The sequence below is a fragment of the Empidonax traillii genome, unplaced genomic scaffold, assembly GCF_003031625.1.
Source record: "Empidonax traillii isolate 1590-97213 ecotype Southwest subspecies unplaced genomic scaffold, ASM303162v1 scaffold275:size1536655, whole genome shotgun sequence".
Classification (NCBI taxonomy): domain Eukaryota; kingdom Metazoa; phylum Chordata; class Aves; order Passeriformes; family Tyrannidae; genus Empidonax; species Empidonax traillii.
This window is the reverse complement of record NW_020955468.1, coordinates 20,653-46,723: the sequence shown is the minus strand read 5'-3', so window position 1 is coordinate 46,723 and position 26,071 is coordinate 20,653. Positions and strand designations below refer to the sequence as shown.

Below are 26,071 nucleotides of genomic sequence, written 5' to 3'. Positions count from 1 at the left end.
CATTTTCTTAGGGAGATTCACAGTTCCCAGAACACTCCTGTAGCTAAGCCTGAGAAAAAAATCACAGAAGGATGACAGTAAGGGAAGCCAGATGAAATGTCTGACCACCAAAGAGGGGAAGGACTTGAAGAACCTGGACTGAGTTGCTGTAACAACTCACATTGACACACTGTGACATTGAATAATACAGAGAAAAAAAAGTCAGTTTGGCTTGATAACTGAAATTGCTTGTTTTTTAAAATATCATCCACCACAAGCTAGTATATTGCATAAGGAAGAAAAAAAATGGAAAATTTTAATTCGTTTACAATACTGAAATTTTCCTATGCAGAATGTTTGTATTACACAGAGTTTTCTTATACCGAGAATTTGTTTCAATGGAAAATTCCTTTTTACTCTTATTTAACAACAGCTTTGTAAAACTGGTAGAGAAAAGAACAGCTAGGTCATCTAGAGTTATTAGGGCTTACTGTTTTCCACTTCTATAACAAGAATAGGATTGAAAATCATAAGAACTGACTTGGGAACTCCTATGTAAAATAGTACTAAGACTAACATGAACTCCCAATTTTAAGCAATATTGTTTTATTTAAAAGTAAATAGTCACTGTTGATATGACTTCAATGGCAGTCTGTAATATTCATTAATTCTGTATAAATTCCGAGTTCTGTCAATAGTACTGATTTGTGAAAAGTGGTTTAAAATAAGAGGGGGAAAAAAAAAGTGATCCTAAAATGAATTCAAGTTAATTTTCTGCTTTGTTAAGAGGAGTTAGATTTTTACTTTAGCAGGTAAAAATCTAACTCTTATTCTGGTCTTGACTACCCAAACCAAAAGTTCCAAACCCTACAAAACACTAGGGCAGAAACATACATTCTCTGTCCTGGATTTCAAGAATCAGCAAGAATATGCCTGTAAGTTTTCAAAGAAATGGAGAGCAATACACCTGGCAATCTTCTTTTCCTTACACATCAAATACAGTGTCTCGGCTTCCAGAGGAATTTTGCTGTCTCCTCCGAAGAGATCTGGAGAAATTCTGACTTGAAATAAGGATTTCACCATACAATTACTATCTAAATAACTGTGATAGTCTGGACCTTAATCATTGTTCTTCAAATCGCTGTCATTCAAAAAAATGTTTGTCATAAACAAAAAACCTGAGAAACACAGCTGCTACAGGCAATAAATGAAGTTGATCTCTAAGTGTACCCTTCTGAGCCTGAAGAACCCATTCTACTGCTTTCCACTTGAACCCAGTGAAGGGTGAATAACCTAACTTACACCATTTTTTTAGAAAAATCTTTTTTTTTCTGAGAGAGAGAGTTGGAAAATTTGTTGTACTTTGGCTAGATTATAAGTGACAACAGGAAAAAAGCAGAAACAGCTTTAATCACACATATTAGCCTGACTTTGACATTGACTGTGCCCATTTATATCAAAACCATGGCTGTCAAAACTCTGAAGTATATTTTAAAATATAAGTAAGCACAATTTAAGTATGCTTGTCCATAATTTACCTTTTTATAAAATAATACTTTTATGTTTAGCGAATATGAACATAACAGACAAAACCCCATTTAAATTTACCCTTATATTTTACACAGTGTGCTTAAGAATAAGCAGATTGGTAGCTAGCTGGCATAGAAGAGAATTTGGACTGTGACTTTATTTTAAGAATAAGCTCCTTTTAATTTACAGGTGTCTTCATCCCAAAAAACTGCTGTTAAGAAATAGTTACAACTAAATCTCACACTGATATCTTTTTTTTTTTAATTAAAATGATGAATTATAACATTTTGCCTAGTTAAGAGTAATGAGAATAATGTTTAAAGATTTATTATCCTTGTTTATTTAAGTGTTTTAAAATTTCTTTATACTCATCATGGATCAAAAAGTATAATTTCTTGTCACTGCTTATTCTTGGATTCTTTTACACAGAATGGAGTCAAGCTAGGAGGACTAAAATAAACATTTCAGATTGTGTTCAGAAATTACAAATAGATGAATAATACAAAGGTTGATCTCTGTTCTATAAACAGCCTCCACTGTCTTTGATGGGTATTCTCTTGCATGCCTGAGTAAAAAAAACATGGCTTTTAAATTTTATTACATGGAATTGATTTCAACATTGAGATATTCTCTCCAGTGTTCTTGTGCCATTTATTATCTCTTAAGGTTTGTGCTCAGCATCAGTGAGTGACAATTTCTTTGAAAAAAACAAGTAAGCTTCTTGACAGAAGTTCCTACTTGCCCTTTTTGTTAAGGAATGGAATTAAGAATTGACTTTTATAGGCAGTGTTGCTCTCATTCATAGCCAATAAGCTTGTCACCTGACTTCATAAGTGTCCTATATCATGTCAGTGATGGTGTCAGCTATCTCATGTTAGCTGGAGATGCAAGAATACTTCTTCCCCTGAGAGTGAATGGTGTAGTTGTTCCCTCCTAGGAAACAGCATACTTGCTTTCAAGCTGCTGAAAAGTTATATAGCAAAAAATGCAGAGACAAATCAAAGTATATCAGTAACCACGACACAAATTCATCAGGTAATTTTCACCTATACTCAACAACTATAGTGCTCAAGTTTTAGTAAAACTAGAATTCCTTAAATGTCAGTGAGCATACTAACTATTTTCACTTCTGATCCAACTTTCACAAGTCACTCGTAAACAGTGAAACGTAAAGCATGTGAGTGAAAAATGGAATTGTTGACTTACCTATTTGTCCTTTCTTCTTCAGACAGATTTTACTATTAGTGAGAAAAGCCTTAATGTGCAGAGACAGAGAGGAACTCTTATCTAATGAAATGTTATTTCTACATACATGTGCTTCACTCCTTGGAGAAAAATCTCAAAGAATATAAAATCACGAGAAATAATACCAAAAAATTACTATAAGCTACAAGAACCACAGCTCCCTTTTTTCTTTGATTTCTTTTTCTTGTTCCATGTCTTGGTCTTCATCCTGTGTCTTGTTGCTTCAAGACTGCCTAGACAAATAACTGCTGAAGTATTCTTTGCACATTTCCCAAAGGGGACTGCATCTCAGAAAGCCAACTTTATCTTGATGTCTCAACTCAACAGAGTAATATCTCCTTTGAAGTGACTTGTCGGATGGATTGAGGCCTAGAAATCAGCTGGAAGGGAGCATAAGTTAACCTCTTGACATGTCATCCAAAAAAGCAATATGTTTGGATGGAAATTTTAACAGCTACCTGAATATAATTCATTAAAGTTATTGTCAAGAAGAGATAATAAGGAAGCAGTTATGTGGTTCCAGTAATAAGCTACTGAGTGCTTAAAATGTTATGATAGATGTTTCATGAATTTTAATAGACATAAATGCAAAATGTGCTCGATACAGAGTAAGTGCTTTTAATATAAGAAACTGCTCATCAGTGACACGCACTGGGTAGGTGTTTTTAATGTTATCAGCTCTTCAAAAAAAGCACATTGAAAAATGAATTACTGTTCTTATAACATTAATAAAGAATAATGTTGTAGCTAAGTGCTTGCTAGACTTCTTCATCAAGATTGAACCTATGAATTGATGATCTGTTGCAGAGAAGTGAAGAATCTATAAAATAGCCTACCTTTCTGAAACAGTCAAACAGCTGAAACTAATAAATACTTATACAATGGTTTTTTTACAGATGCAGTAAAGGAGGGGCTGTCAAAATGCCACAGATGACTCAGAAACCATGTTCTGTGAACTCATATTTATGCAAATAGGCAGATAACTCAGCTTCTGTACTACATATGAAAAACACAAAAGCTCTACGCTCTTGTACTGTTCCCAACTGTCTATAATCACATTTTCCCGATCTTAATTCTTAAAGAGTAAGATAAATGCTTGTGAGGAATTTATTCCATATTTGCAGCAGAACAAATATATAAATGTACCAAAATAATTTTAATTTATGCAAAATTTTAATTTGCCACCCTTTTCATTTCCTCCCTTTCTTCTTTCTTTCTTTGATTAAATAAAAGGTAATCAAGCTTTCCCTAAGCAGCTTGGCTCTCCTAATCACAGAAAACTGAGAAATAGGATCAGATCTGACTCTCACTGAAATTAATAGCACTTTTTTAATAATGTAGAAGCGTTCTATTCATAATATCTATTATTATGAGAGGGACTGAAAGAAACTTGGCAATTCACCTCAACGTGTGTTAGACCTACTGCAATGTTCACTAGCTGTGTTAGTGAGAATCAGACATCACATTCAAATTTCACTCTTTGATTCTGTTTTCCCTTTTCCCTGTTTTTTAACTCATGTATATCCATTTTATTAAAAAATTAAACACAAGTTATTAAATGAATTCTTTACGAGTATATATTAGGTCAGAATGATGACTGTGAGCATGTTATGTATTGATCAGAAAAGCAGTATCTACCTGCAGAGAGATGGCAATTTGTTTGATTTTCCTTGAAAAGTTTTCAAGATAAGCACAGTATCTCTGATTTAGTAAGGTATTGTATTTGGAAAAACAGTCTTATGTATTTTCTTAGTACATTTAAATGCTTTCTGAACTACACTAGTAATGATTTTGGTATCTTTTTGCACAGATTTCTTTGGAAAAAAACCCTTAACTTTCTATCCCCTGAAAATAACCCTTCCAACTATAATATTTTAATAGAAAGACTGGAGTATTTCTCTATAGAATTTTCACTGATAAGCACTTTTAAATGCTTTCCACAAATATATAAATAAAGGTTTATCACAAGAGCATTACATATTAGAAACATAGAATTCTAAGAAACAATGGCAAAAAAAAAGTGAAAAGAAAAGTCTTTTTACATTGTCTGATCGTATTTTTAATCTGTGTATAAATTTAGAAACATTATCAACTGATCAGTGCTGAATTACTGTTATTTTTTCCTAATGCTGAATGCCACAATGACTTTCTTTACAAAGAGCTACAGACCAAAATTTCTTTCCAGAAAGCTCTTAGTACTAAGTCAAATAGCAACTTAATTAATGGTTATCCTAATTTGACTGGATTTGTCAGTAATTAGGAGCTTTTTTTTTTTTAGATTTTGTTGAAATATTGGTTTGTGCCATCTGCTACCATCTGTGTGGTAATTTTCATAGAATCTGATTACAAAGTTTAAAATGACTGTCTTTATATCCCAGTTGATGATAGATTTATATATTTTTTCCAACCTTAATGGTTCTATGAGTCTATGATTATTTTCACTAGCAATTTCCTGTTTGCTCTGAATATAGGGTATAAACTAGTGATAAAAGCATTAGGAAAAGAAGGTGCAAAATAAGAGGGGAAATGGTGCAGAAGACCAGCTAGTTCAGCACCGTGCTTTCAAGAGCAGCACAGAAAAGCAGGACTGCTCTATAGTAATCACTACGCTAACAGTCACAGCTTCCAGTGACAGACTTCTTTGGGACTACTGGAACTAAAGAAACTGCCTTATCACAGGAAGTCCTTGATGTATTTCCATTTCAATTAAAAAAAAAAAAAAAATCGAACTATCAACTTCCTGCTGCTTCTTATGGCTGTATAATCATATATTTATAAAAATACATTCATATCCTCTCAGGCAGTTTTTTTTTTCCTAGCTTGCCTAGCTGCTCCATGTAGGAAAGCTAATCCATACTTGTAATCCTCCCTGTTGCAGTGACCTGTATTCCTCCTATTTAAGCTAATCATGAGGAATGAGAACTAAACACACATGCAGCTTTCAAGAAGTGGAGAAACAATGAATGCATAATAACATAATGCTGCTTTCTGTTCTGGTCTTACCGGAACCCCATAGCTACTAACATCCATTGGGAATCCTGGTCACTTCTGAGCACTGAACTGTTTTACAAGAGCTGTTTACAATGACTGCACAATTTCTTCAGCTCAGTGCTAACAAACTCCATTGCTGCACTTGCATAATTAAGGTTACTTTTTCTAGCATGAGTTACTTTGTGCATATTTAATTCCACCTACCATTTTACCATCCAGTCATGGAGCATTTTGAAACCCTTCAGAAAACCCTCACATGCAGCACTTCATTTGATTTTCCTAAATAATCTCATTACATTTGCAAATAATATCATATCAGTATTCATCTTCCTCTCTCAATTATTTATGAATATGTTAGTAGAGATTCCTGTGGAATCAGTTTTAGGGAGCAGTAAAGCAGAGTTTTACTGTGAAATGACTGCCATTGCAGCCCAGTTCACCAATATGAATGATATTACATTAGCTTTTATATATTCTTCTCCAGAAGAAAATTGTATTCAATTGCTTTGCTATTACTGATTAGAACAGCATTCCTCATTACCCCCACAAGATATGACTGTAACACCCACTTTCTGTCATGGAAAAAAATTATGAGAATAATTTAAATCACCAGTCCTGAAATGTGATTAAGTCATCTTGCTTCTCAAAAGCTCAATGAGAAAAACATAAAAGTAAAATAAGAGAAATTTAGGATCTGATATACATGAAAAAGTTACTTTCAACTGCTTCTTCCCATTAAAATATTTAAGAGGCCTAGTCTACTTCTTCTGAAAAGTCCTTTTATGAAAGATTTGATAGGGCCAGTATGAGCTAAACACACACAACTCCCTTGCATATAAATCAGGATCTATTAATTCAAGAGAATCTATTCTTATAGATCTAGCACATCCTGGAGGCTGCTTCGTCCCTATTGGTAAAATGAGAGGCTACATGCTTGCAGCAATATCTGCTTCCTACCCTCCAAGAGTCCTCTTGTCATATTTAGTATTTTAGATGATCTCCTGCTCCCTGCTCTCCTTTAAGAGTTTAGGCTGAAGGATCAGAGGGAACAACTTCAGTCCATTCCAGACCATTCCCTTGGGCTCTGCTTGTAAAATCTTGGCAGTATACTAATGCTCAGAGCCAGATGATATGGAATATAGTCCCATATATACACTAAACTGACAATTATCTATACCTGGCATGGCAAAAATTAAAGTATCCACTGAAATATGACAATGGAAAGTCTTCTATTTTTCATCAATATTAAAGTAAGTTTCTGAAAATATTTATGTGGCAGTGCTAAAAAAGCAAGTCTTTATCTGAAAGTCAGTCTAATCATTTTCCACCACCAATTAGGGCAACTACCCTCACTGTATGTATTATCAAATTTACTTAAATAATCACGTGTTTAAGCTTTTACTGTTACCTTTTTTACTGTGGCTATTGCAGAGTACACTGCTGTACGTTGAGAAAGCCACAAATATACTACTAATATATATTTGATTAGTGAGGCCCCTGTAAATCAGTTATATCTGTAAAGTACCATGAGTAGAATGTGGGACTTAAAAAGATAAAAATAATACAGATGAAAAGAGTGAAAAGAAAGGAAAGAAGAATACACACAAAAAAAGAAAACATCTGTTTTCTAGCAAGAGAACTTGAAATGATATTTTATTGACAGTCTGCCAAAAGACTAATGGCAATTTTCCCCTCTGTTAGCTAAGAAAGAGCAAACACAGATGAGGTTTTATAAGCAGCAAGTAGAATGCAGGCACAGAAATAAACTTTATTGCTGTCCTTCATGTAGGCGGGAAGCACTGATAGAGCAAAGCCTTCGGTACCCAGTAGATGACCTTGAAAGCTTTGTCAGTAGGGAGAAAGTAAATATGATAGACCCTTTAATGGTCAGCCAGCATATCTAAAGCATTTATTTTAACTTTAATGAAGGTTTGAGCTTTAGTTTGCTGTGTTAATACGGAAATTGTCTCCCATGCCTCAGATAAGCAAGTTCAGGCCTGAGCTAGAGAAGAACTTACAAGGACCTCACCACTGGCACTGAAAAATACGTGCAAGACTCTTCTTGAGATCGCTTTATAATAAGCTAGTTGATTCAAATTTTCTTATGCCCTTTATTAGTTCAAGGTTTTAGGTTTGTTGTTTCTTTAGTTGTTTTTTCTTTTTTTTTTTCTTCTTAACAACTGCATAAGGAAGAGGTAAAAATGGCAGCCGTTTAGATGACTTGAGTATTTCTGTATATCTGCAAGATTTCTGTATTTAACAAAACATATGTTTTAGCTGAGAAATCAGCATATCACAAGACTGACTTTCTCTCTGTGAGAGAGCTCACACTCAGAAGTCCATTGTGCCTTTACTGTTAATTTCTTTGAGTCCTCTCTCAAGACAGAATAAATCCATATGAAATTTCACAAAAAGCCGCAAAATAAAATAGGTTGCAAACTTTTCTTAGCTTAAGTGAATGGTCAAAAAGCACAGCATCCCTTAGCTGGTATGTATGCTCTTCATGATACCCAATGGCTTCTCCTCATGCCTAAAATTCCCTAAAACTAGGTCTCAAATCTCAAATATTTTCTAGGTTCAACTTACAGCTTGTTTTTTGAGCCAAATTCAGGAGAAAAGAATAGTTGTGCCGTATATAAATGAAGGTACACGTTTACCCAGAAACCTTTCCAACATTTCCCTTCAGTTGTCTGAAAGATCACTTCCTTAACTGGTACAGATTAAGCATTCCACATCTCAAGAAGTGATGTTTCTGCCTTCCTGTAAATAACTTGCACTTTCCCAGGAGGTCCTTGCTTAGATGTAGGTTAAATGAATTAATTTTGGGACAGCATAAGTCTGTGTTGCTGAAAAAAAAGCAATCTGCTCTCTTTACCAGAGGTTATTTTTCTACTGTCCCTGCACCATTCCTGCCTCCCCCATATCCTGTTTTATACTACAACAGGGTCAGAAAACTGCAGGAAATTAACAATTTTGTTAATGGGTCACTTTAGTCAAATTCACCACATAGACACTTGAACATTTGTGTTGGTAGCAAAGCCATGGGCAATGTAAGAGCAGGACTGGCAGACAGGAAGACAGAAGAACATAATTTTTAAAGTACTTGAAAATTTTTTTAAGAGATAGATGAAATTCTGCAGCACAAACCCCAAAGAATGGTATGCACGCATTTGAAAAATGATCAGCAGTGGCCCTGCTGGTTCCCTTTACATTCCCAGCTAAGTCACTCATAACATTTAAGGAGTGAAGATCACTTTCTCAGAAATATTTTTGAGTCTTAACATCTGTCAGCACGTGGGAAAATACCCACCGCATATTTCTGAGTTTTCATAAAAAACCCGAGTCATAGACCTCGCCCTGGGTGCACCCAAGATTACAAGTGAGGGCAAATTACAAATTACAAGTGAGCTACTACTTTTCTCCAGAGCAGATGGGCAAGGTGACTGGGGGAAGAGGTGAATGGCTTTGCCATCACTCTCCCAGTAAGCCAGTTAATGTGATGGGGCTTACATAGTATAACTTGGTATATATAATGGTACAAATAATTTAACAGAGAATGAGAAATCAGAAGCATCTTTCATAACTGGCTTCTGCGGCTGTATAGAAGAAATTATGTTCTATCCCTTAATTACTTTAGCTCTCCTGATTATGTTTTGCTTTCAAACCTGAAATTTTTTCCTAGCTGAGCTGTTTTCAACCTTGCTTCACAACACAGTGCATAAAACAAGACATAGGATGGTATTAGTGCAGCTTCAGGACTCCAGTGAGAGTCTCTCAGTAAAGAAGCAATTTTCCTTTTTTTTGCATGCTTTCTGTTAGCAACTCATAGATTGTAATCAGAATTTGATTGAAAAAGGCCAGGTATCTTTTTAGTTTTGTGGCACTGTCCTGTTTTTAGGAAACTATGTGAAAAGAGGTCTTTAAACTTATATTGCTGAATGAGAAATAGTCCAATGACTTCCTGTTCTAAATCTGCAAAGTATAGGCAAAATTTTAAAATAATTATTTATAATTATTTCAAATTTTATGCCACCATCAGAGGAGAGTCCCTCACTGAACTTGCAGTGAAAGTAGCCTGCTGATTTGCTGCATGTTCTCTATGGTAAAGCTCTATTGCATATTTTTAGTGGGCTGTCAGTCATACCTAATTAGAAAAAAATCAAACTCTCACCCAATTCACAAGTGCTATGTAAGAAAACAGGCCAAATAAAAAATCTTACATTTTGCGTGGAGCTAAAAAATTCTATAATTTTAACGATTTTTCACTACCAATGACAGTAAAAATGGAACAAATAGTATATTCCAATAATTCTTTTCACCAGATAGTAAGAAGTAACTACATGGAAATGTATGAATGATTTGCTTATCACAGTAGATTTTGGAATATCCATAAGACCACAGCTGTAGATTCGGAAAATATATGAATGATTTGCTTATCACAGTAGATTTTGGAATATCCATAAGACCACAGCTGTAGATTGTGGACTTTGTAATAGAATGCAGTTTTACAAGCAGTAGCTTTCAAAAGGATGTATAGTCTTCATTTAAGATTTTTCTCCTGCTTAAAATTCATGTGCAAACTGAAAATATACTGTAATTGAACACCATTGTTGGTTCTTTAATATATACGGTTTCCCTCTTATTTACCAGTAATCTGACAGAGCCTCTTGTCATGCCCTGGATTTGTAGAGTACTTTGACAAGAAAGAAATGCTTCAGTAACAGGTGTTGCATATGCCAAACAGAATAATTTAATCATCTGTAATGAGCACATCTGCAGAACAGGAAAGTTTTAAAAGATGAACATAGAAAACAAGGAAAAAAAAATGAGGATTATAGAGAAGAACAGAGAAATGAAATCGAATGAGAAAATAAAAATGAGAGGAAAAATAAATGACATAGAGAACGGATGAATAAGTAGATTGACAAAAGAAGGAGAGGTGCATGTAAATACAATCTGTGAAGGGGCACTTCACTGGAAGAGTAAGCAGAAAATCCTCAAACCCCAGTATACTCTTCCTAATTGAAAAAGGTAGACACCCAGCTAGCAAAGCTGGTTCACACATTCCCTGGAGAATTATATACATGTATACTACCACAGTACTCTCTACTCCCTAACATTCTGCAATTCATAACAATTTCTTGTGACAGTCCCACATTTGAGTGTAACTGAATTCAATGTGATTTTTCTGTGAATTATTGCCTAGAGAAGCAAAACTGTGTACTAGAAAAGTGACCTAAATCTCTCCTGCACTGTGTGCCACTAGTTGAGCAATCTTTCACAGCAGCATTCAAAAAAGTATTATCCTGTATCTTTTCATATTGAGCAAAAGTATCAGATTGGAAAATGAGAGCCAGCTATATACCAGTTAACATTATTAATATTATACAGTATCAATTAATGAAAACCCTACAGTCCTACTCTACTGACTCATATAAAAATCTAGAAAATTTATTTTCAGAAACGATAGCAACACAATATAAAAAATGCTTAAACCCCAAAAGATGAAATGACACGTAGGAGTGCACATGTCTGTGACATAGCAAAAAGCATATTGCATAATAAAACCCGTAGCCTTTAGAGCTACAGGTACTTGGATTTTTTCAGATTCTAATGCTTTGGAAGCATTAAAAGTGTGAAAAAAATGGAATTTCATTTAAGTCAAGATATTAGCTCTTAACATTGCAGTAGTGAAAAATAGGGAAATGTAGCACACCTGTATTTGTTCACAAATCATTCAGAAACTCTTATTGAACTGTAACGTAAATTTTATAGGATGAAGTCCCGTCTTTAAGAAATACTAGGGAAATATCCCATTCACTTCAACAGGATTCACTGCTGTTTATAATTAATGCTTTATAGTTTGTAATTAAAAGGTAACAATTACTCCCTTCACTGAAAGGGAGAGTTGGTTTGGCGTTTTTTATTTTATTTTTTTAATAATTTATTCTTAGTCAATTTTTAAGGATTAGCTTATCAGTTTTGTATATAATATATAGGAGCTGTATAGCCATCAACTTAGTTTTTACAGAATGACTAATGTCAAAAAATGCTGTGCATTCATGTTATTTGAACCAACAGAGTTCACTGCAGTCTTATTTTAAAATTAGTTCCTCAGCCAAGAACCCTAATACTGAAACCATAGCAGCTATTTCTGTTCATAAAATAACTTTTCCCCTTTCTTCTGGTGTCAGCTGCAACATTAACCTACGTGTACCTGTCGTTTAGAAGGACCATTTATTTCACTGCCTGACAGACAATTTTGTTTTGTAAGCTTGCAGGTCTGAAGAGCACAATGAAGTGATTTAAAGATGTACAAAACCAACACTGCAGCAATGGTATTTTCTGACCAACATGAGAGAGAATTTTGAGTGGTGTAAGGTTTTATGAGGATACAAATCTTCCAGCCTGGCACAAAATATTCAGTATGCTACACAGTTCCACACAAACAGCATGAACAGTCTCCATAAGATTATTAATGAGAAACAAGCTCAGTAGTGAGCTGATATCTGATTAACATTTTGAAATATTAAAATATTCTGTACTTCAAACAAGGAAGACCACAAAATGCCACCTCTTCTGCAAGACAGGACAATAGATAAAGGTGAAGACATGACCAAGTGTAGAAAAAATTGCTACCAAAATCTTGGCTCTGTCCAGCCAACAGTTATTCATTTGATCTGTAGTGAGCAGAAGACAGGCTTCAGGATGCACTCAAGGCAAAATGAGAGGAAGAGGTGCAGTGTTTTATTCACAAGGTCAAAGTAGGATAAGGTGCTTACATTCACATCTTCCTTTTTCTTCTCTCAAGCTTGTTTATGTTTAGTTTAACTTTTTTTTTCCAAAGCTATCTCTCCAAATTCAAGCCAGATAGCTTCATCCTGACCTTACCTCTGTTACCAGTCTGTTATATTAACATGACTAACTTCTAAGCAAAATCCCATTATGTTGCCTAATAATCAAGCATTTTTTAAGGACTGCTAAGAGCAATAATTCTTCATAATCTAAAAATTAAAACATGTTATCTGGTTGTTGAAAAAGCACAGTGAGTGCAGATAAGAAAATATTGCAGTACTTACCATACTGAAAGCTCACAAAACCCTGTTCAGTACACAAGCACCAAAGGGAGATGGAACTAATCACGAAAGTTCAATTCTAATAACAAAAAGACTACAAACAAACTGCAAAGAAAAATAACTTATGAGTATTTTATATCAAGGATATTTTGTAGAGACGTTATGCTGCTTTTGTATGAGAACAAGAAGAACTTATAACTGCTAATTCAATCCAGTACATATATTTCTCGCCTTTGCAATCCCCTAATTGGAGGCTTATTACTTTGTGTTTGCAGATTCTCTTTTGATCCAAAACTTGCTTAAAAATGAAACCTAGAAACCATTTAAATTTATTTTTATGACACACCGTTTAGTCCAAAAGAGATTAAAAAATGAAAACACCTGTTATATTGTGGCTTTATTCCTGGGGTTTTCCCTATGTTAGTAATTCTGTTTTCAAAGGGATTTTCTGATTTTAGTAAGGAAGTTAAGAAAAAAAGCACTATTGCTTTTCTAGGGAAAAAGGAATTTACAAGCAGCAGGAAACCTCATTACATTTCTGCTCAAAAAGCTGTTTGTCTTACATTTGGAAAGCTTTTTCTCATTGGGACTTCTTCAGTATAAAAAACCAGTGTCCTTTGGCAGACCAACAAAATGTTTCTTAGATTTTTCATGATGTTTTACATTTTAGTAAGTGGCAATAGAAAATATTTGTGCTTATAAATGACAAAGTTTTACTTTTTAAGTTTATTTTTTTATATTAAAGGAAGCTATCTTTATGTCTTTGTACCTACAAGCATTTTCTTTATTCTATTGAAAAGTCTGTCTGGATTTAAGTATGGTTTAGATTAAAAATTTGTCCCGAGAAAACTCTGCTTTTTAATACAAATGCTGTAATTTTGTCTTGTAAAATCATTAATAGTAAAAACTATTAGCAAATTATAAATTATAACTGCAGATCCTTGTTTTTCTCTGTGGATTATAAAACAATTAAGGAATGTTATGTTAATGTCTTTTAACTATTAACAACTACAAATTACACCTGTGGAGTTTGTTTTTTTGTTTTTTTTTTCTATTTGCATAAAGCCAGTGCTCTGGCCTGCAAAACCTGTTAAGAAGGGAAGGAAAAAAACAACCCAAAACTCAAGTCTACCATACTTACTATCAATAATATTGTTGACACCATTCAGGAATTCCATAGACTCAAAATAAAATCACAGTCCTTTTTCTCCTTTCAGAATATAGCCTCTTAATCCAAATAATATCAGAGAAGTTAAAATTTAGTCCATTCATCTGGCAAATGTTTCCCTCTGTTTCATAAACATGCATATCATAGAGAAAAATTGTTCAATTTAAGGTTTTTTTACATGATTAGAGTGTAAAAAATCATCATAAAAATATGGTTATTTTCAGACTTAATAATGTCCTTATTGCAATGTATCACATTTACATAAACCAAAGATTTAGCAAAACCAATATGCTATAACCAGCCAGCAAATACAGTTAATTGTCTTGGAGAATTATAAATCCAAATTTTTGTGGTATAAACAATTATGTCCCAACAGTCTCACCACAAGCTGAAGGCAAAATGTCAAGAAGGCTAGAAGGTGGACACAGGGGAAGAATGTGTGACAGCTTATCAGAAATGCTGGTTCAAAAATTCTATGGCTACTGTAAATAAAATAGCTCATCTAGAATAATACAGTACTACAGGTACCATTTCCTCTATGTTTGTTTACAAACTGTAGAATACTTTTTAATATTTTAGCTCAAGTTATGTCCTATGGGAAGGACATAAAATATATGCTAGAGTATATGATGACTTTTTACACAATGATAATTAATCATCACATTTAATTAATAAATTATCGAGTGCTTGCAAGCTGTCCACAGTCTTTTTCATCTAGTTTGCATATTTTATAATGGTGGAATAACATTTTAAAAAGTTTGAATAGGCACTTACTGGAATTACAGTTAATCCTGATACAGTCTAGATGGGGAAGAATAGATGAAAAATGAAAATTTATCCTTCAAGGTAATAGCTGCAGACATCCAATAAAATCACAGTCCACCCTTCCGGGGACAGACACATGCAAATATGGCCACTCCATATCATCAGTCTTTACATACTGTTATAACCCAGATATACTGCGATAAATCTTTATAAATAGAAACGACAAATAGGGTAAAAATGGCCAATTTCAAACAAAGCTACATGGTGACAAATCTAAGTGAAAAATCAGGATTAAAAGTCAAAGATGCTTAACTGAGGCAGGCTGCAACTTTCTCCCCATCTGTGAAAGAACAGGTATTTTTTCTCAATGCAATTAAAAAGTGCTCCGTCACAATGGGTCATAGAGCAAGCCAGGCCACAATCAGACATCTTGGACAACTTGTGGATAGTATACCTCAAAGGTTTATCTTCAAAAACTAAGTATTAATATTACTTAGGCCTGCAAATAAGGTTTTGTGGTTTTTCATATCCTTAATGTATAGATTTAAGAAATGAACCGTGACTACTTTAAAGCTACATTAACACACAGGGAAAAAAAAAGTCACATATTTATAAACATTGATTAGAGAACGAAAAGAATCCTTTATATTTTGAGATTATGTTCTTGCCTGACTAAAAAAAAAAAAAAAAAAAAAAAAATTAAAAAAAAGGGAGCATTGGAGGGAGAAACAATATTGCTTAGGGCATAGATTTGTTTACTCTTTATTTACTTTCACAAACTATAGAAGTAGGTGGAGGCTGCTGTTTTGTATGTAAAGAGAATAACCTGATCTGTCCGCAATCATCAGCTGAGCTACCTGCATTTATTTATTACTGGGAAAAAAAAAAAATCTAAAATCTACACCACGCTACTTGATTTGTACTGCTACTCCTGGTTTATACCTTTGAGGAACAGATATACCATCAAACCTAGATTTTGTTTCCATATAGCTGAGTTTGTCATGTGTCGTCAACCGCATCAGAAAAGTGGTTGCAAACAGCCAAGGAGCAGCACCTGCACACCCCCTTTACAGAAAGCACTGGGGAGCCTCCCCACCACAGCCTGCAGCAGCCCCCAATCCACACTGGAGGGGACTGCAAGAGTCAACTGGGATACCCTTTGCTTCTCCTTCTCCCTTCTGATAGCTGAACACCGGGGCAGTATTTCAGTGAGCAACGCTTTCATGAAGTGGAGGCTTGGGTGATTATTTTCTCACCCCCACTCATGCTTTCTAGAAGTCATTTATCTGCAACTAAAACAATAAAAGATTTTATTCCCTTTAAAAATAGCGTTCTGCTGAATGGGAATGGCTGCACAGAAAGTGCATTTTCCTCAGCATATTCCTGTTCTCTTTCAGGCCCTGACTCGGACTTATTCATAAGCATGGCAGAAGTGCTTTTATTACTTTCCTTATTTTCTTTTTTAACTACAGAAAACCATACCCTAACATTTTGTCCATATTTTTAACACTGAAACCAATTTTTTTTCTGTAAAAGGGCTTGTGCCTCCTGTGTTCACAAGGCTGTTTGCTGAGGGCCGCAGTCTTTGGGCATTGAAGGGTTGTGTTATCATCTGATACTACAAAAATACCACTACAGAATTTCTTAAAAAAGAAGAGATGGATTTACTATAGATTTGACACCTAAAAAAAGGAGACCAAGAAATCCATCAGTGGCAATATCTAACTGCAACATTTCTAGTCTTAAAACTAGAAAGTCTTTGATATATTTTCATGTTGTACATTAACTGGTGGAGGTAAAACTGAATTGACCTACATACACATTGTTTCTGCTTGCACATTTAAGTTGTGGAATTAATACTGTGAAGAAGTTGTGGAAGGAGATCAGCATTCCACAATGAAGAATAATTATTTAGCCCAAAAATACCACTGATGAATTTGTCTTCTTTTTTTAGAATACACAATAGTACAAAAATATTGTGATGGATTATGTTAAGACTAAATAAAGAATACAAAAATGCAAAAGAAAACAAAAAAAATCATAATAATGTAATAATGGCCATGTACTGGTGTATGTACATACGCAAATGTTGCATTGACATGTGTTTATATATCACTTCAGTTTACTTTTAATGTTAAAACAGGCTGTTTTGTAGATGTTTGCAAGCAAAAAGAAAAATGCAAAGAAAATGTTAATTTCTTGGAGGAAGAGGTTGTTACCTAGGTTGACCGTTAGCTTAACTCGTCCTGCATCCAACTCTAAACGAAGGGTATCTGCAGATTCCCTGGAAGTTGTTGCCATTAAAATGCCATAAGCTCGCTGAGACCTGAACCGTAAAGAAACATCTTCGGCCTCTGTGTGCATCACAACAGGGAGCTGTATTTTCATAAACATACTTCCATCATAGCTTAAAATTGTTGCCTCTGAAAACATAAGGGAGAAAATCAGTTATTAAAGAATCATACTCTGTCTACCGAAGCACCTTGAAGATGGCAAATGTATATTGACTTAGCACGACACAGAAAAATTAGATATTACATTTCATTATTATTACTGAGAAACATAAGCAAAGTTGGGTTTGGGTTTTTTTAGGTTTTTCCCTTGTTTTGTTTTGTTTAAGAGTTATATCCTGGTGCTTTTTGAAGAAACTAAATTGCTCCTTAATGACGCAGTCAGTCATGTATGCATCGTCAATCAGATTGGTAAAATCACATACAAAGCAATACTTGAAAAACTAGGCCTGAACAACTCAAAATAGGTCAAAGCCAGTAAAAGACATTCAGTTATCCTTACAGCCTAATAAAAGGCCATGTCTGACTGTCATTCATCTGGATAACCACCTTTAGGATTGTTCATGTATAAACCTATCAGCATTGCTACCACCACAGTTACAATTATCATTCAGTTAGCAAAAAGCCTCCTAAAAATGGATAACTGTGCCCAGCATGGTTTGGATGGGGCACAGATTGCTTCATGACTACAAAAATTGTGGTATAGAAGCAAAAATGTGTACATGAAGATTATGACAGCCTCAACAAGAGGATGGAGACTAGACCTGGCATATTGAGGGTAAGATCTTAAAACCCCCGAGACGAGCAAGTAACCGTCACTTTGAGACATTACAGGAAACCCTCCCGGCGAGAGGCCCTGACACAGAGCAATCACAGTCTGTTAGAGCCCAGAGCAACCAGCTACAAGTCTTCTTCTCCCAGCTTCCAGGCTGGTAACAAGACGGTAGCAAAAAGACTGCATTTCTGCTCACAGGGAGACACTGTGGTTCCTGGAAAGCAAAGAGAATGTATTTCTGAAATGTATTAGTAAGTCCTTTCTTGCAGGACAAACAAACATTGCGACCAGTTAACCACCACAGCCTTTGGAAATGGCTCTTAGGGTTGTTGACAATGGCATATCATGGTGGAAGAAGCTGTGAAAGAGCAACATCCTCCATCCAAACACAACAGTCAGTGGGCAGAACACCGGTAGGCTCTGCAGAAACACACAAAACTATCCATTCTTCCTAACTAATATCTCTACCTGAGTGGCAAAATACACTGTCTGAATGTGCCCTGTTTTTATGCACATCTGATTGTTTACCTAGCACTACCTCACTAGAGACCTTCTAGCTTCTTCCATTCTTTAACTCAGAAACTCTCCATCTCAGAAATGGGTGAAGAGTTAGATGACGAAATCGAAACACAGTGCTACAGAATTTTTCTTAGAAAAAGGTACAATTCTGAGGGCACCTCAACTTACTGAATAAAATGTCAGTTACTTGACCAAATGACCAACGAGCAGAAAGAGAAGACAGCAGAGAACACCTATGGGAAACATCCCTCTGCTTCAATTTGCTGCAGTATAATGGAGACACTTTTCTGTAACAAAGGTGTATTATGGTCTCAACGTGCAATAATATTTTCAAGGAATAATAATACTGATACTAACTTTAGCAAGTATCATAACTAAGTTTGTCAAAACTGTTTCCATTGCATATCTTGTATACTGTTAAAGACAGATAAGCTCTTCAAGACTTCTAGCCTACACGATACATAGAAGGACAAAAGGCTCCACTAATTCTGTAAGAGGCAAAAATGATAGATAATATTTTCATTAATGGAATCATAAAAGGGTTTGGGTTGGAAGAAGCCTTAAAGATCCTCTAGTTCCAAATGCCTGCCATGGGCAAGACCACCTTCCATTAGATCAGGTTGCTTCAAACCCCATCCAACCTGGCCTTGAACACTTCCAGGGATAGGGCATCTGCAGTTTCTCTGGGCACCCTTCTCCTGTGTAAAGAATTTTAGACTTCTTTAATACAAATTGGAGAAAACAGTTTGATTTTGGAAAAAAAGGGATTACTAATATTGATGTGAAAGTCCTTAGATGTAAAAGGTTAGAAGAACCCATTGACAGGTTTGATGATTTGTATCTATGCACGTAATGATATTTTCATCATATTCAATACCTAAAATTTTTTGGTGAAGCAGGTTAAATACTTGCAACAGTCTGAAAAGAGATTTCAAGTCAAAGAGTTTTCAGTGGAAGGTGATTTGCTTTTTGACTGTTTGGGGTTTCTATTTGTTGGTTTGGGGTTTAGGTTTTCTTGTGTGTTTGTTTCTTCCTTTCTTTCTTTTGAGGGGAGCAGGGAGTGAAAGTCACAAGCTCATTCTTATATCTATGTTACAATTATATTACAACTCATTCCTACGTCTAGCTGTCTAGCCTGTGCATAAAAACTCACAAGATCTTTATCAAGGTAAATACGATTTAGATAAAGAATTCTATCAAAAAGGCTAAAGTTACATGCTAATGTAAAAGAATATAAAAGGTATTTTATATGGTCTATTAAAAACCACTGTATTAATAGTATTCACAGTATTCATATACAGAGCAAACCCAACATTTAGCAACACTAGAAGTCTTCAGGTAACAAATTATCCTAAGATAATGTAAAAGAAAGTTGTCAGAGTCAGCATGGTTACAATTTGCCAACTTTCCTATAATTATCCAAGTTTTTTAGAAAATTACATAAAAAGGAGAGAAGGAACTGTCTTAATTTAATTGGAGATGACCTGTGAGTATTTAACACTATGGTGAACAGACCTGATGTGATTAGATACTCAATCCTCCTAAACCAGACTGTGCCAGTTATTTTGGAAACAGATGTTCCAAGAACAGACCAAGGATACTGAACAGAAGAGCAAATGACTTAAAACCTCTGGGCAATGAGGAAGCTCCCTCATGTGAACTAGCTCCTTTCAATATGGGGAGTTCCAAGTCATCAGTTTTCTAAATTCAAAGGTATCACAGGGGAAAGAAAAAAAACCAAAACAAACCCCAAACAACAAACAAAGTAAAAACAAACGCAAAACTGGTGAGAATTAATTGCTAATTTGCAAGGCCTGGTTAGTAAGATGGTGAGCTGAATGACGAGAGGCACCAGTTATGCAAACCTTAAAGGGATGATTTGTCCTTTTTTTTTTTTTTTTTTTTGCTTTGGACCAACTAATTCCAAGGAGGTATTTATCTCATCTTTATTTGAAACCTACATGGATAAATGTTCTCATATAAATGTTGTCAGAAAGTCTTTTTCCTCTTGTTCAGCTTTCTTTTAATTATTAGATCAAATGATAATAGACAATGGGTTTAGCTCAGAATCTGCTATTCATTTATATAATCAGAGAAGAATAATAGTTTTACTACCACTCCAGTGTTGGAACCATAGCACTAAAAAGAAAAATAGCAGAAAATCCTTAAAAATACATCACTGACAATTTTTTTTTTGTGGCAGCAAGTAAGTGTATGCAGTAGAGTTACTAACAAGAAATGAACAGTAATGCATAAGATTTCTAAAAAGGTATTTTATACATTTATTCTTTGATATTTTCATAAACTTGACAATTAAAACCTTTGTTGCTTCTGAAGTAAAAACCAACCCACCAAAACACACAAATGAACCAAAACCCAAAAAAGAACCCACTCAGTTCCCCTTCTCCATTTTTTTTTCTTCAATTTGTTTTTTATTAAAATCTTCAGGGTTAGATAGAGTTCCTTGCTACATATACATATACACATACAACACTTCAATCATCTCTGTGCCTAATACCAAGGATGCAAAGACTAGTACTGACCTGAGAGTGGACTCAGGACCTTATGTTTCACTTGAGCTGCAATTACCTAAATTGTTCAAGAGACTGAGGCACCAACTCATTTCAAAACTTACCTACAACTGTTCCTACCTTCAGAAATACTGAACTGAATATTTATAGGGATAGGCAGAATTTTCCAACCAGATGCTATTGTTCAGGTCACAGCTTATTTAAATTAAAGTGAAAGAAGTATGGACTAGGCACTTGAATTTCAGTGTTCTTTCTCATAAATTCTGCAGTCAAGTTTGTGCTGTTTTAAAAACATGATACTTGGTGAGTACAGATGCCTACTGCATATATTTCAATAAATAAAAAAGGATCTTGTTTCCTCTGAACCCCTTGTGATGCCTGTGAAATCCCAAAGAGAGAATTACTTTTTTCTTGCCTTTTCAGTTTCAAAGTGTCTGCAATAATATGGAGATTCTGTTGCAGCCCACAGAGCTGTTTTTAAAGCATAAAATCACTCTCTGTATCTGCTATCTCAGACAAAATCACAAACTTTGCCCAGAAAGTGACAGATGATGCAGTCCAGGGTCATTCTGGGAAGTATGTGAACAATCCGTATCATCTGTAATCAAGTATTCAGGTTTGCTCTCCGATCTTATTTTATTTACCAGAATAAGTAGAGCAATAGTAGTGCCCTGGAAACACTCCCTGATACACACCATTTTACTCCTAGAAACTGCGTGACTATCCAAATATGTATTGGCTGCTACTGAGTGAAATTTAGTTTTTGTTCTATTCCTAGGCATTTGGTGTTTTCTCTATGGCAACTACTTCGGTCCCTCTGGGCCCAAAGCTGCAGCCTTGGTGAATCATAGGGAACCTTTCCATCAGTCTGATAGAAACAATTATTCGTATGTGATTTGTTACTAGATAATATGTGAATAGAAGCTGAAATGGTTCCTCCCAATTCCTACACTGGTATTATTTCAGGACTGAGGTCCCAAGTCACATCTAGCATGCAGGTAGTAGAACTTTAACACACAGGACCAATCAGTTAAGACAGTGATGGAATTGCTCTAATATTTTGAGCACATGATCATATCACTTTTATTTTTCCTAATTTAAAGCTGTAAAGCCACCAGATATAATGTAAGGAATGAAAGTTACATTTCTTTAATGTACATATGTGTACACAAATGCCTGTGCATGGACAATGTGGACGCCTACACACATTCAACTTTCAACATATTTTCGCCTCAGAAATGCCACTTTCATAAATCTTTGTTGGCATGCTTAATTTTTCTTAGCACTGTTTGATTATTTTACTATTGTTCATTGTTCCTAGCCATCCAGTCAAGAGCATACACCTGCAAAAGGCCTTGCCAAGAGGCAGATACATACTGTGATCTACAAAGAAAGATAGGAAGCCAAATTATATTGCTGTGACATCTGTCCATCCATCTGCTGTAGTTTTCATAATCTACTAAAGCCAATCTACAGATTATACTGATGTTTAACCTTACTGAAAATCCAGAGTAAAAACAAGAATAACTTTCAATAGGATAAAATGGGCATGGACATTATATATATATATATATGTATATATATATATATATATATGTATACTTATAAGTATACACAAATTAAAATAGGGTCAAGTTGTGTTCCAGGGTTATTGTGCACTAATAATCATTTCAGATTCTGTATTGTACACCAAACATTCAAATATGGATGTTAACATTCCTGTTTTAGGGAAAATAGAATGAAAAATAAGTTATAGTAATAAAAGGTAGCTACACGTTTGTTTTTTTTTATTTTACTGAAGACACCTTAATAACTTAATGTTAAATATTCCATTTATTTAACCTCCAATATTTTATGATAAACTTTTATTTGTGAAACTGTATTGTTTTTTGAAATGAACGTGTTCTTATTTTCTTTAAATTAGTTCAAACAATTATAATTGTGTTGCTTATATCACCAAATACAAAAGTTTATCAGTAACTGCACATTGGTAGTAGTTATAATAACTTTGTGTGGTACGATGCCAACACAATGCTTTCAGAATCCCAAATGCTCTAATCTTACTAATGCATGACCATTTGGGATATGAATATTACTGAGAAGACATCTCCTTTCAGTGCAGTTTCCTCTGGAGAGGGAAACCCAAGAGCAGGAAATGATCCCATACTGCTGAACTGCCGCACGTTTTTCTGTTGGACAAGAACCAAATGTTATTGTAGAGAAGCCAACACCACCACTATAGTGCCACCATTCCCACTAGGGGCATGTGCTGGGAAAATGAAGCCCTAAACTGGACAGTGACTGAAAAGAAAGCATGGGAAATAAGAAAGACAAAGGTTTCTATATAAAGTATCACCTCCTGTCCAATATATTTATGGGAAATTTTTATGATGAAGCCTGCTCGGAAGTTCTTTGCAGATCGGCATGTGTTTATGTCTCTAACGCAGGTTTCCCGGCTTTTCTTCGGAAAAAAAAAAAAAATGCACATCCGTTTTTTGTCACTTGTGCCCTCTGTAATAGGAGAGTTTGGCCACAGGGTGGTACACGAGCCATGTTTAAGCGAAGGCTTCGGGATGATCAAGCAGCTCGGTTGTGCCCTCTGCCAGCTCCACTCCACCAGCAACGACAATCTGGAGAGCTCAGAATAACTGGCCATGAGCCAAAGGCATAATTTGTCAGAAAATAAGACGGGAGAAACCCACAGAAAAATCGGAGAATTTTCTTGCAAATGCTAATAATATGGTGGTATTAATACTATATAAATCCACATATCTATTTATGTACAACTTGAAACGTTGGTTAGGGTTTTATTTTTAAATAATACATTTTTGTTTCATCTGAATAGCTAGAAAAAATGATCAAACTAGATGAAAAAAATTTACATTTCTAGTCAATAAACTTTAGGTATAGATTTAAGGTTTAAGATAATCTTTTCTATGTCAAATATAAGATGAAAAAATACCACTTCTGCCATTGACACATTTTCTATTTCAATAAGAATAAAAATAAATGCCTAAAATATTAACACACTTTCTTACTGTTTGCCTGCTTAGATTAAAATCTTTTGTTAGTGCATTCCACAACTTTATATGAATTACAGGATTTTCTACCTGTTAACTAATTTCAACATCTGCTTTCCTTGCCACTATCCACCTTTTCTGTAAAATAAATGGCATTTGTCAACTTCATTGCCTTTTATAGGCAAGGGGGATACTTGGGAATTTAAGAAAACTAGAAAGTTTTCTTGGGTAGTAGGATCTTTTTAAAAAGAGTTAAGTAAGAAATATCAGTTCCTACATAGATTCTTCTGCTTTGACTTATGGGTGAAGTTCTGGTCACAGATTTAAGTGATACTGTGGAATTCAAGAGTAAATTTAATAAAAGACTGATATTCACATAAATAGGCAGAGAACAAGACCTCCATTTGGAATTGGAATGGGACCCTTTAGCCATGCAATGCTATTTAAAATTGCTTTCACAAAAGTCTTTCAGAACTCAGCAATGTATGATGAGAGAAAAAGGAGGAATTTTCTAAGGGACATTCAGCAATACTGACTGTCTCTCATAGGTAACAAATACTTCCTCATGCATCTTAGAGTCTCCCCTAAGATCTTTCCTCTAGAGTTATTTCTTTCAGTCTAGAGCAGGGCTCCACCTCATATCAAATAAAAACCAGGATGCTTTCTCTGCCTCAGGAAAGTTAATGACAGTTTACCATTTTTAATCATTGTGTAGGATTCTATAAAACAGAAATGCAGTCATCTTATGGAACCTACCTCTTTCACACGATCTGCCAAGGTAGCCTGTGCCAGAGCAATCACAAACATATCTGTTCCACCCATCCCTGCACACACCATTGTTTTTACAGGGGTTGCTAAGGCAAGGTTTTGCAGTTTCTCTTGAGCATGAGGGTTTTACTCCAGCTGTGCTTTGAATTTCAGCCATCTGTCGAATATCTTTACTTTGACCATCAATAAATAAATCTCTAATGCAGCCGACGTATCCATAATTGAGAAGTGCTGTCCACACCTCTGTTGGGAAGACTAGGCCTGCTTTATTTTCTGGTAGTCCTCCAAGATATAAGTCATCATCCAAGTCAAGGATTTCACTTTCTCCTGGTGCAGTATATGGTGTACGTAATGTGTTCACAGATATGGTCCCTGAAAACACAACAAAATGCATGATTTTCAAGACATTAAAAAGATTTTGGTACTGCTTTTTTACTCATTCATCTGCACATCACAAACAGCTGTAAGTCAAGCATAGGTATTCTATTTGTGCAGCTCTAGAATCATAGATACACTTTACTATTTTAATTACAATGTAGTACAAATACTGAAAGGAAGTGAATAACGTAAAAACATTTATGCACAATACTACATGATCACAATATCAAAAAAACCCAGTCAAAATCACCTTACCAATCTCATAGGGGGAGAGGGAATGCAGTTGAGAGTTATTTTCAGAAATATCCTCATTGTGCAACAACAACAAAAAATCTTCACTCCCTCATATGAGTTTCAAAGCATTAAAGATGAGGTTGTAACCTGGGAGGCATATCTGTGTCTTTGGTTTGGATCCAAAGACACAGTATTTTAAAAGACTCTCACCACTTTCAGTGAGCTTTGGATAAGACTTTTTTCTTTAAGTGCAGAAGGAAAATACTCTCATCAGCTTCCAGGTAGGCAATCATTAAGAAGGTAGTGATGTGCTCCTAGAGTGAAAATCAATGCCTCTGACACTTACCTTGAAATGTGTGCATGTTACAAACAGAGGGAGAGAAGATGTATATAGACCTTCAGGAAATCAGAAGTATCTATTTGATTTAAATTTAAAAATTAAATAAATTAAATTAAACCTAAAATAGAGTTCTCTTTTTACAAAGTGTCTGAACAAAGAAACTGTAAGCAACTGCAAAGATTCTTTTTGGTTATACTTTTTTAAAATAATGAGGTATGCAATTTTTACATATAAGTAATGCTTGAATAAGCAGAAAAACAAATTTAGTACACTAAATCACAGAACATACTTGTGTCCATCAAATTTAATTTTATTTCTAACTAAAATCACTTGAAAAAAAAATCTTCACGCAGATCTTCACAGAAGTGACTCCTATGTGGGTGCAAAAGCAAACAAAATATAAATCAAAACATTATATAGGTCACCAGATTACTATAATGTACCAGTTATATCATGTAACA

At 34.8% G+C, this 26,071-nt stretch overlaps 1 protein-coding gene across 4 annotated transcripts in view; it reads right to left on the bottom strand.

The window, feature by feature from the left end:
• Positions 1-26,071, bottom strand: part of NRXN1 (neurexin 1) — a 426,871-nt gene that overhangs the window by 386,772 nt on the left and 14,028 nt on the right. For 3 of the 4 annotated variants that reach the window (XM_027889907.1, XM_027889910.1, XM_027889908.1), the window contains exons 2-4: positions 24,647-25,030; positions 16,974-17,177; positions 14,764-14,790 (exon numbers count right to left, since the gene is read on the bottom strand). In XM_027889907.1, the coding sequence (XP_027745708.1) occupies positions 14,764-14,790; positions 16,974-17,177; positions 24,647-25,030 (615 nt within the window). The remainder of the gene's footprint in view (positions 1-14,763; positions 14,791-16,973; positions 17,178-24,646; positions 25,031-26,071) is intronic. The other variant, XM_027889909.1, reaches the window with a different exon arrangement.